At 46.7% G+C, this 12,846-nt stretch overlaps 1 protein-coding gene across 2 annotated transcripts in view; it reads left to right on the top strand.

Moving 5' to 3' along the window:
- The window catches only part of LOC147010810 (uncharacterized), a 240,653-nt gene extending 237,711 nt beyond the window's left edge, over nt 1–2,942 (top strand). For both annotated transcript variants that reach the window (XM_085859467.1, XM_085859466.1), the window contains exon 2: nt 1,308–2,942. In XM_085859467.1, the coding sequence (XP_085715593.1) occupies nt 1,416–2,636 (1,221 nt within the window). In that variant the 5' untranslated portion in view covers nt 1,308–1,415 and the 3' untranslated portion in view covers nt 2,637–2,942. The remainder of the gene's footprint in view (nt 1–1,307) is intronic.
- The last annotated feature ends 9,904 nt before the right edge of the window (nt 2,943–12,846 follow it).

The raw sequence follows: 12,846 nt of genomic DNA, 5'->3' as shown, positions 1-12,846 counted from the left end.
AATATTTGAATTTTTGTTTTTGCATTTCTTCATGTTTTAAGTGATTTCCAACCCCCCCCCCCCAAAAAAAAACAAAATTTTGCAACTTTTTTTTTCAAAAAAAATTTCGATTTTTTTTTTTTTGCCATTTCTACATGTGCGTCGATATAGTTTAGTTTATTCAATTGTGGGTCAGTAGAGTGTGATCCGTTTTGGCCATTTTGAAAAAAAATTGATTTTTTTTTTGCATTTCCACATGTTATAAGTGACTTCCAACCAAAAATATAAAAAAATTGTTAGAGAAAAAAAAGAAAAAAAACAGAAAATTTTGCAACTTTTTTTTCAACAAAATTTCAAATTTTTTTGGCATTTCTACATGTTATAAGTGATTTCCAACAAAAAAAAACATGCCGCATTATAATTGCGGCTTATTTTGGAACTTCAGGTGGATATACCCGCGTAAAATCAATTTCTGTCTCAAGGAATCTAATTATGACGAATGAATTGAGTATGTAAAAGTTAAAAGTAAAAGGGAAAGTTGCAAACTATAACTCTGTGAGCACTGTTGACGTCAAATTGAATGAATAGGATATCAGGTTCACTTGAGTGACCTAGCAGTATTGGCGGCGAGGGTTTTGCACTCTACCGAGTGCTCCCCCTCTAGTTATTGTTGTTATTACTTTTGTTTTTGGAAGCAGCCTTACAAATATGTCATGAATACATGCAACCATGCTGAAGCTGCCATATATATTGTTGCGGCTTCGCGCCCGCCGGCGTGCTGACGGCCACGTAACTCGAATCGCGGCACGTCGCCCACCGGACGGACAATCCAGTCGTGACCCTCTCGGACTAACGCCGGGAACCAGTCACGGGTGGACCTTTCGGTCTCACCGCGATCGAGCCAATCAGCCCCCGCGTGGGATAGGGTTGCTCGCCAAATTCGACCTACCTAAGTACCCACGCGGAGGGTAGACCGGGCGATCGCACCTCGCCGCAGGTCGACTTCGGACACGGGCCACTTAAGCGACCCGTTCCGTACTATCGGGATAACCGAGCGGTGTTATCGTCGACCTCGACGGTTCGATTAATTACACTGAACAACAAATTTCAAAAATTTTTTTTTACTGGAGATGTGTAAAGTGATTAAGACTAATTTGGGTACGCTGATTTCAAAAATCATAACCGTTTTGCTGTATCACGTCAGGATTTTCAGGAACAGAAATATTCCCATTGCCGAGAAGTCAGGATTTCAATGAAATTTACATATGTCTTTAACATGTCTATTTCGTACAATTGTTGTTAACTTGTGTTATATTTCTTTCTTTCAGATAAAGATGAGTAGGCGTTCCTATACCAATCATCCTGACAACTTCTGTTATGTCTGTGGTCGGTATACCAAAAAAGATCAACAGTGAAGTATATCTACAGCAGTGAAAATGAAGGCCGCCTACTTTCACTACTTCGGGTGTAAGGTGGGGGACCAAGAACAGAGCTGGGCACCACACATCTGCTGCACAAGCTGTCACACAACCTTGACTCAGTGGTTGGTGGGCAAGCGCGCGAGCATGCCATTTGCGGTGCCCATGATATGGCGTGAGCCGCAGAATCATCATGATGATTGTTATTTCTGCTGCACAAGCATCGCCGGCTTCAACAAGAAGAATAAAGGTCACATCAAGTACGCTGACTGCGTCTCTGCTCGTAAACCTGTGCCTCATGATGACGAGAACCCCGTTCCAACACCTCGAGCTGATCAGAACATAGCTGTAAGGAGTGGTGAAGAGGATGGTGATGATGAACCTTTTGAACCCGACACTCAAGAATCACACCTTCTGAACCAGGGAGACTTAAATGATCTTGTAAGAGATCTCTCGCTGTCAAAGGCGAAGGCAGAGCTGCTTGGATCAAGGCTGCAGCAGTGGAATCTACTTGAACCTAACACCAATATATCCTTGTTCAGAGCACGTCACAGAGACATGGCTGAGTTCTTTGAGATGGAAGACACGATGACATTCTGCAGTGACATCAACGGTCTGTTGAAAGAACTTGGGTGTGATCACGATCCTGCAGACTGGCGCCTCTTCATCGACTCGGGGAAGAACAGCTTGAAGGCTGTTTTGCTCCACAATGGCAACGAGAAACCATCAGTCCCACTGGCTCACGCGTTCGGCATGACAGAGACCTATGAGACTATGCGGCAGCTGCTTGATTCCATCAAGTACAATGACTTCAACTGGCACATCTGCGGAGACTTGAAAGTGGTGGCGCTGTTGTTAGGGCTGCAGTCAGGCTACACGAAATACATGTGCTTCCTTTGTCTCTGGGATAGCAGAGACGACAAGAATCACTGGACGAAGAAAGATTGGGAAGAGCGAAAAGAGCATGTACCTGGTCGACACAACGTGAAGCATGTCGCCCTTGTCGACCCAGTCAAGGTTTTCCTTCCACCACTCCACATAAAGCTCGGCTTGATGAAAAGTTTTGTACGGGCAATGGATCTGAATGGGCGTGGGTTTTTATACCTCAAGGAAAAGTTTGACAACACCTTGTCGGAGGCCAAGATCAAGGCTGGTGTCTTTGTTGGACCGCAAATCCGACAGATTATGAAGGACGAAACTTTTCCGACAACTCTAAACCCCAAAGAGCTGGCAGCGTGAAGGAGCTTCAAAGCTGTGACGGACAACTTCTTGGGGAACGAGCGCGCGGACAACTATGAAGAAATAGTGCAGCAGCTGCTGGAGTCCTTCAGGAAACTTGGCTCCAGGATGTCCCTGAAAATCCATTTCCTACACCAGCACCTGAACTTCTTCCCTGACAACTTGGGAGCAGTCTCGGATGAGCACGGCGAGCGATTCCACCAAGAGATTTCACTCATGGAGACGCGTTACCAAGGGCGGCACAACCCGAACATGATGGGCGATTTCTGCTGGTTCCTGCATCGTGAAACTGACACAGAGCAGCACAAATGCAAAGCCAAATGTCTAAAGCATTTTTAATTACATTCTAGTGGAGTTTTTCTGTAATTTCTATAATTTTGAAGCATTCATGATGAAATAAATGAATAAATGAATTTTTGTAAATTTCATTGAAATCCTGACTTCTAGGCAATGGGAATATTTCTGTTACTGAAAATCCTGACGTGATACAGCAAAACGGTTATGATTTTTGAAATCAGCGTAGCCAAATTAGTCTAAATCACTTTACACATCTCCAGTAAAAAATTTTTGTTGTTCAGTGTTATCGGGCGTATTCAGCCCACTACCAACCCTTTACGTGAAGCAAGATGAGGATTCAATGAAGGAAATGACGAAGCGAAGCGGGAAACAGTTCAACACAAAGCACATTTATTCGCGATGAACGGAAAGCACACATATTCAATTCCACCAAAAGCACACAGAAAAGAAAAACACAATTCAATTTACACAAAAAGCAAATGCGACAATGCAGATCTAATACCGATTACGCGAGCACACGGCAACACTTATACAATTTTAGTTCACAGACGGCGACGACAACACATACCCAAAACCAAGGAAAAGAATACCCTCAAGGATGAGGCGGGCCTGAGGCCGAGACCGGGTCGGGCCTACCCGTCTGGTGATGAGACGCGGAGCGGCGATGGTGCCTCAACTCCGCGGGCCTCGCGGGCAGTGTCTGGTAGGGGGTGGGAAAGGGGCCCCCTTGGTCGCACTATCTCAGCGCGGGGGGAAACAGGAGGGGGTTGCTGATGCTCGGGGTATAGAGGATTTTTATTGTCCCGCGACGAGCGTCTCCACCTCGGCCAGGTCGCGCTGTCGGCCTCCCTGGGGTGCAGCTCCCTGCACGACGCGAGCACCCCCTCGTCTGCCCTCGCCGCCTCTCCACAGCTCCGTCCCCTCCGCTCCGACTCCAACGCACACGACGACCAGCTCCTTCTTGCCAACTCCACCGCCCGCGAAGTCTTAACTCTCTGTTCCGCTTCTTCCCAACTCCACCGACTGCGACGTCTTAACTCTCTGTTCCCTTGTTTCTGACGAACACGGTCGCTTATATAAGCCCCGTGGCTTCGCCTTTGACCCCCTCCCTTCGACCTTTCACCTCGCTCCCCATTGGCCCGAGAAAAAGTGGGCGTGAATGCTTTTTGATCCATAAATTTGCATATATCGATCGCCCTCCAACGCCCTGGAGGCGGGGCCAAATCGCCCCTCGCTCACCGATTGGACGGCAAAAAGTGGGCGTGTGTCGTTTTTGATCCGTTTTTGAAGCACAAAATCCGTGATTTTGTACACGCTGTTCGGCGCACGCCCTGCACGAGTCCAACACCGGTACCCAGAAGCGGCGCAAGAACGGTGGCGATGCGACGGTTGCGAGGTGTGACGTGAAGGTCGTGGCGGTTGTGGTGAAGCGGCGTTGTGGTTGGTGGTTGATGTTGTGACTGGTGGTGGTAACAATGGCGGTTGGTCCAAAATAAAGATAGTAAAAGAAAAACGGCTATCCTGAAGAGTCGCAGCACGCATAAATGACATGTATTCCCACTAGACAACGGGTTTGGGCCTAACTACACATGTACTTACCGAGATATCTCACCTAAGGGACCTGAATGGTGGTTTAAGAATTTGGTAACCACAACAATATATATGTATGTATATATATATATATATATATATATATATATATATATATATATATATATATATATATATATATATATATATATATATATATATATATATATATACCTTAACATGGCATTTTTCCAAGGTGGAAAAGCTAATAAAAACATTAGCATTCCTGTTTTACTGTTTTTGCAGTCCAGTCTGAAGCTTCAAATGGTAAACATCAGGTCATTGGAAGGATCAGACCATGCATTTTTTTGTTTTTGAATGCCTTGTCGAGGCTCGTATGAGAGCTAACACACAACGCACAGGAAGGGGGGCATGAGACAAGAGGGGTGGGAGTGGGAAGGACAAAACAGTGGGAAACAGAGACACTAGGAGATCTGTGGAAGGGAACAGAGACCCATCCCCATCTTCTTGAGAAGCTGATCAACTTGCTGCAACCACGAAGAATGTGGTCGGCCCACTGGCCTCCTTCACTCACGGGCCTACCTTGCTGACAGAATCTGGTGAGCAGGATCAGCATCAGGAAAACGAGCCACATGTCCATACAGCCGCAGCTGACGTTCATGGACTTTGCAGGTAACAAATCTCTGGTGGACGACACCTCAGCAGCACCCCGACACACACTACCGCAATCTGACCCGGGAAGGTTATCCCGTAGTTTCCCTCCTATCATCAAAGTTTGGGGGTCCTGAGGGCTTTGTCCCAATCCCGTTATCCAGTGAGCTGCCCTGTGAAGGGCAGCTGCACATGAGGTACCCCCACGGAGTGGGTTTTCAGATTTTTTTTATGCTTTTAGAATGTTTTGCGGAATGAAGGGTTTTACGGTGGCCGGAGAGCAAAGTCTGACACCAACCTCTGAATATAAAGTCACCCAACTGCAGGAGTTAAAGAAACGCAGACACAGTTGGGCACTATATATGGATGGCCGTTGGCTCAAAAGGAGCTCCTCTGCCCTTTGGCAGGTTTTGAGAGTGAGACACCCAATGACTCTGCCTCATCGCAAGAGATACCAAAGATCCTAAATGCCATGATTTCTACAGTGTGAAGCCGAGAAATGTGAGCGGCGGGAGCAGCGGTGCATGCCATTATAACATGTTAGACCAGGTCAATGGAAGGTTCAGACCATGCATGACATGATAAAATGTGAGATCAGGTCATTGAAAGGATCAGACTGTCAGGTCAGGTCAGGTGTGGGAGCATGTGCCAGAGCAGCCCGTCACTGCGTCCACCTTCCACAGGTACTCCAGGGGTCTCCATCTGGCCATCCCCCAGGCAGATGCCTGGCCCATCCCCATAACCTTGAGATGCTGATCAACCTGCTGCAACCACGAGACACATGGTCGGCCCATTGGCCTCATCCACTTGCAAGCCTACCTTGCGGAGAGAATCTGGTGAGCAGGATCAGTGTCAGGAAAATGGGCCACATGTCCACACAGCCACAGCTGATGCTCACGGACTATGCAGGTAACAAATCTCATTTGGATCTCTCTCAGCAACTCCTCTCAGGACACAAAGTCTGAACATCGATTGGCAAGGATTCTCTGAAGAGACCTGGTACCAAAGGAATTGTCTCAATCTCAGATCCTTGTTCAGAGTCCAAGTCTCACATCTACAGAGCAAGACTGGAAGCACCAAAGACCTGAAGACTCGGACTTTCATCCTCCTGCACAGGTACCGACAGTGCCACATCCCATGATCCAGTCCATCCATGACACCCCAGGCCCAACCCAGACATCTATTGACCTCTGGCTCGCAACCAGTGGAGACATGAATATCACTGCCAAGGTAAGTGAATCTCTCCGTGACCTCAACATCCTCACCACAAACAGACACAGACAGGATAGCAGCATCTAAGATGACATTGAAAGCCAGGATCTTAGTTTTGACCCAGGAAACCCATAATCACAACGGCTCTAACTACTCATTCAGAACCTCAAGGGCCCTCAAAAGGATATCCAGAGTCTCTGCAAAGATGACTGCACCATCTGTGAAATCAAGGTCAGAGATATTGACATTCCCAAACAACGCACTGCAGCTTGATCTCTCTGACATCCTCCACAGAATCCAGTCCATACAAGCGCTGAAAAGTGTGGGAGCCAGTACACACCCCTGACGAACTCCAGTATCAACTGGAAATAAGTCCGAGATTGTATCACCACATCTCACAGCACTCTCAGAACCAGAGTGTAGTTCAGACATCAGATTGATCAGTTTTGGAAGCACCCTACGAAGACCAAGAATCCTCCAGAGGGCATCCCGATTCACTGTATCGAACGCTTTGCAGAGATAAACATAGGCTGCAAGCAGCCCTTTACAAAATCCTCGTCTGCATTCGGTGAGGACCTGAAGGGCAAGGATACCATCAATCATTGACCTCTTTGGTGTAAAGCCCGACTGCTCTGGGGACTGGTGCTCAAGCAGATGGTGGCCAACGCTATCAATAATTATCTGAGCAAAGACCTTGCCCGGCACTGAGAGCAGCGTCGCCCCTCGGCAGTTGTTGCAGTCCTGGCGATCACCAAGTTCCCTTTCCAGAGAGGGACAACAAGCTCCCTCTTCCAGTCAGTTGGGATCATGTCTGTGTCCCAGGCAGAGCACAGAAATGCATGCAATGACATGAGTACAGCAATTCTACCAGCCTTGAGAAGTACAGAATGGATGCCACAGATACCAGGAGCTTTACCCAATTTTAACTGGTTCACCGCAGCCTGTGTTTCCACAAACGAATGTGACTCACATTTGATTAGAGGTTCAGAAATAGGGATCGTAACACCCCTGACATCCAACTCAACAGCTGGTGGATCAGCCTGGCACAGCCGCTCAAAGGAACCAGCCCAGTGCACCTATACTTCGGACTCCTCTGTCAAGAGCCCACCACCCTCCACTCTAACTGCAGTACACAGAGGGACTGGCATGGAGGATCGCAATGCACAAATTCCCCTGGAAGCAGGACAAGAATCACTTGACCACAGGTGATGCTCTACGCCCTCACAGATTCCTCGCACATGGACATCCTTGTCCACCCTCAGTGCATGTGCAGTTTTACACTTCAACAGCTCAGCTCTGCCATTAAGCCTGGCCCTGTAACTTTGGTCAATGGTGTGCAGCATCCCTTGAGAGACAAAATTATTCTTGGCCCTCTGGTGAGTTCCAAGACATCCACAGGCAACATCACGAGTGGTGGGCTTGAAGGCACTCCACAACTGTTCAGGATTCCCCAAAGCACACAAACACCCCCCCCCCACTAATGCCCACTCAGCTTGTTCACAAACTCCTCAGCTACCCTCTCATCCTTGAGCTTGCCAACATCCATCCTCGGCTGAGATGATACCGTTCTCACGGATTTAAGCTGAAACTTCAAAGCTGCGACCACAAGCCTGTAGTTAGTATTCAGGAACTGAGCATTACGGTCGACCCTGCAGATCTGGATCATCCTCCAGCAACCATCAACGAAGACATGGTCAATCTCCTTTGCCACACCGTCAGCGTTGTAATACCAAGTCCAGCAATGAGCCTATGGGCACTGAAACCATGAACCAGCGACCCTAAGTCCATGACTTCTTGCAAAGTCAAGGAACTTAGTGCTATTCTGGTTCACAGTTCCAGACCAATGGGGACCAACACATGTCTCTTAACCATCCCTATCTGTTCCAGTTGATGCATTGAAATCCCCCAAGATGAGAAGAATATCTCGCCTGGGGCACTGATCAACCACAGACTCGAGCGTGGCATAGAATGTGTCCTTCACGGTGAGATCACTCGCCTCAGTCTGAGCATAAACAGAGACCAGGTTAACGACATCAAAGGAGGGACGAATCCTTAATCTCATAGAATGCTCGTTGACTGGTGTTACCTCAATTATCATTGGATTCAGCTTATTGGACACAGCTACAGCAACTCCTTGGGCATGGTAACCATCAGAGCGACCAGACCAATAGTAGGTGTAACCACCCGCCATGATCTCGCCGTATTCCGGTATCCTAACCTCAGAGAGTGCTGCAATACCGATGTCCAAACGCTTGAACTCAGATGATAAAAAAGACAGGTGATCATCCTCTCTTCGGGATAGGACATTCCAGGCACCCACCCGAATGGACCGCCTCAGGTTAACCCAAGGAGACCGCCGTTTGGTGAACGACACCTCAGCACCACCCCGACACACACTACCGCATTCTAACCCAGGAAGGTTATCACATGGTTTTCCTCCTATCATCAAAGAGTGGGGGGCCCGAAGACTTTGTCCCAATCCCGTCATCTGGTGAGCTGCCCTGTGGAGGGCAGCCTGCACAGGAGGTACTCCCACGGAGTGGATCTTCAATTTTCTTTGCAGTTTTCCTGTGTTTTGCAGAGTGAAGAGTTATACGGTGGCTGGAGTGCAAATCCTGCCACCATCCTCCTCATAAATTTTTTTTTATTTAAATAAAAAGTAGCAACTGCAGGAGGACATCCGCAAACACAGTTGGGCACTAGATATGGATGGCCATTGGCTCACAAGGAACTCCCCCACACTTTGAGGTCAATAGAAGGATCAGAACTCGAGGGGGAGCACTCGGTAGAGTGCAAAACCTCTGCCGTCAATACTGCTGGGTCACTTAAGTCAACCTGATATCCTATTCATTGAAGGTCAAAACGGATCAGACTCTACTGAACCACGATTGAATAAACTAAACTAGATCGACGCGCATGTAGAAATGACAAACAAATAAAATCGAAATTTTTTTGAAAAAAAAAAAAAAGTTTCAAAATTTGTTGTTTTTTTTCTCTAACAAATTTTTTTTTGGGAGGGGGTTGGAAATCACTTAAAACATGTAGAAATGCAAAAAAAAAAAAATCAAATATTTTTCAAATAAAATCGAAATTTTTTTGAAAAAAAGTTGCAAAATTTTGTTTGTTTTTTTTCTGTAACAAATTTTTTTAGGGAGGGGGTTGGAAATCACTTAAAACATGTAGAAATGCAAAAAAAAAAAAAAAATCAAATATTTTTCAAATAAAATCGAAATTTTTTTGAAAAAAAGTTGCAAAATTTTGTTTGTTTTTTTTCTGTAACAAATTTTTTTTTTGGTTGGAAATCACTTAAAACATGTAGAAATGCAAAAACAAAAATTCAAATATTTTTCCAAAATGGCCGCCATAGCGGCCATATTGGACTTTGGACCAAGTCCAATATCTAATGGCATGATCCTTGGACCATACCTAATTCCCCCACCAAGTTTCCTCGAAATCTGTCCAGGAGTTTTTCCGTAATACTGTTCACAAACAAACAAACAAACACAAACAAACAAACAAACAGGGGTGAAAACAGTAATATCCGTCCATCTTCGATGGCGGAGGTAAATCAGACCATGCATGACATTATAACACACCAGACGACCCGTGAACCCGTTGGGTTCCCATTGTGACAGCGGTTAATGAAAAAAAAAAAAGACAAAATTTTAATATTATTTTATGGTCAAACTTTAACTTGAAGAAAATTTGAGCATTTACCTCATATCAGGAGTCATCGTTCGGCCAAGCGGTTTCTTCGCGTCCATCAACACATTCTCCCTGGTTTGTCCTTGCGCTTTATGGATCGTCAAACCAAAACGTGACTGAATTGGGAATTGACTTTCTAAATATTTTTTTTTCGTTGCCCGATTTGAATGAAACTTGATATTGCGAGTCAATGTGAAAAAAAATAACGGAGAAAAGAAAGTCGAGGAAATTATTGCACGCGTGGGTTCCAATACAATCCTCGTCGCCAACTAGAGTGTACGAGGTGCAGTGGGACGCAAGAAGCACGCGGGCCACCATCTACTCCACTTTATTGCGCGACCAGAAGCACACTCCTGCCACCCCTAGCGGGTGAGGCATGATATACGAAAACCCAATCACGTGACACAGCACATGCGTAATCTTCAAAACACAATTTTATTTATTAATGAACACGGAAGTATTAGATTAAAATGGCGATGTTTATTTTATGCTTAAAAATAAATCGTTCTTTGTCTCTACTAAATGTTTGAGATTTTAAAATAAATAATTTCAAGAAAAAAAAAAAAGATAGCTCCAGCGAACTATACCGCTGAAGTTGTTTGCATTGATCAAATTCTCCCGAAGAGTCCTTGACTGAATCGGGAATTGATTTTTTAATAATTTTTTCGTTGCCCGATTTTAACGAAACTTGATACTGCACACCGCATGTGAATGGTGAGTAGGGTGGGCTGAAAAAGTGTGCGCTATTGTGTAGCGTTTTGGCTGTATTTCGGGAACATACATACATACAAGATGAGATACAAGATGAGGGTTTTAGTAATAGATAGATAGATAGATAGATGAGATCAGGTCATTGAAAGGATCAGACCACACATGACATTACATGTTAGATCATGGAAAAACGGCATTTTTTCATGATCTTACATGTTATATATAATGTCATGCACGGAATGATGAGTTTGGGAGTGGGGTTCGGAGGGGAATTATTTTTTGCCCGTGACCTGACCCTGAGCACTCCGAGCACGTATGTGAAATTTGGGGAAGATGAGCCGAGCAGTTTTCGATTCTATAATTATATCAGACGTGCAGAGAATGTCCTTCTTTTCGATGGGAGGATATGTTGACAAATGTCTCGGCCTTTAACACGTTATTGGAACAGCAGGGAAAACGGTGAGAAGAGCAGGCTTGACAAATGACGTCATTACATTTGGGTGGGGTTTGAATAAATTAATGGACCTTAAGTACAGCACAGTGTATCGAACGGGTGATCACCGATTCCTCGCCTGACATGGCGAACATCGTGGGCCATCTACTTATTATGTACGTGGAGTGGTGGAGGTGTGTGGGGTTAGAATTTTAAAAGAGAAGGAATTGAAGAGTGGGGGAGAGAGAGGGAGAGGAGAGAGGGGGGGAGGGAGGGGAGAGAGGGGGAGGGAGAGGGAGAGAGAGGGGGAGGGAGAGAGAGGGGGAGGGAGAGAGATGGGAGGGGGAGGGAGAGAGATGGGAGGGGGAGGGAGAGAGATGGGAGGGGGAGGGAGAGAGATGGGAGGGGAGGGAGAGAGATGGGAGGGGGAGGGAGAGAGATGGGAGGGGGAGGGAGAGAGAGGGAGGGGGAGGGAGGGAAAGAGAGAGAGGAGGAGGGAGAGAGAGGGAGAGAGAGGGAGGGAGAGAGAGGGGGAGGGAGAGAGATGCGAGGGGGAGGGAGAGAGATGGGAGGGGGAGGGAGAGAGATGGGAGGGGAGGGAGAGAGATGGGAGGGGGGAGGGAGAGAGATGGGAGGGGGAGGGAGAGAGAGAGGGGAGGGAGGGAGAGAGAGGGGGAGGGAGAGAGAGGGGGAGGGAGAGAGAGGAGGAGGGAGAGAGAGGGGGAGGGAGAGAGAGGGGGAGGGGAAGAGAGAAAGAGAGAAAAGAGAGGGGAGGGGGGAAGAGAGAAAGAGAGAAAAAGAGAGGGGAGGGGGAAGAGAGAAAGAGAGAAAAAGAGAGGGGAGGGGGAAGAGAGAAAGAGAGAAAAAGAGAGGGGAGGGGGAAGAGAGAAAGAGAGAAAAAGAGAGGGAGGGGGAAGAGAGAAAGAGAGAAAAAGAGAGGGGAGGGGGGAAGAGAGAAAGAGAGAAAAAGAGAGGGGAGGGGGGAAGAGAGAAAGAGAGAAAAAGAGAGGGGAGGGGGAAGAGAGAAAGAGAGAAAAAGAGAGGGAGGGGGAAGAGAGAAAGAGAGAAAAAGAGAGAGAAAGAGAGAGAGAAAGAGAGAGAAAAGAGAGAGAAAAAGAGAGAGAAAAAGAGAGAGAAAGAGAGAGAGAAAGAGAGAAAAAGAGAGAGAGAGAGAGAGAAGAGAGAAAAAGAGAGAGAGAAAAAGAGAGAGAGAAAAAGAGAGAGAGAGAAAAAGAGAAAAAGAGAAAAAGAGAAAAAGAGAAAAAGAGAAAAAGAGAGAAAGAGAGAAAGAGAGAAAGAGAGAAAGAGAGAAAGAGAGATATTCGAGATATTCGATCTGTATTGAAGACACATCGGTCGGTGGGTGTCAGGCGGGATATCTCGTCGGGTCCATGTCCCCCGAATCGTGGTTGCACCGACCCCGTCGCAGCTTTGGTCGGTTTGGCCGCTTGAAGAAGCCATGGAGGAGGATGCCAGTTCACGAACAGGCTGAACCAGGCCGCGGGTCGCGCGGATTGCTGCAGGCGAGCCGAGAGAGTATAAAATGTAATTTATATTCCCCATTCGCCGCACCTGAACATTCGTGGATCTTGAGGACCTTTGATTTTTTTCCGCCACGACCGACCGACCGTCGGGTCAAACCACGGGACA

Source organism: Eptatretus burgeri, chromosome 16, assembly GCF_056783735.1.
Source record: "Eptatretus burgeri isolate ZD-2024b chromosome 16, Ebu_testis_v1, whole genome shotgun sequence".
NCBI classification, from domain to species: Eukaryota; Metazoa; Chordata; class Myxini; order Myxiniformes; family Myxinidae; genus Eptatretus; species Eptatretus burgeri.
Note: the sequence above shows the minus strand (reverse complement) of the source record. Positions and strands in the feature narration are given on the sequence as shown.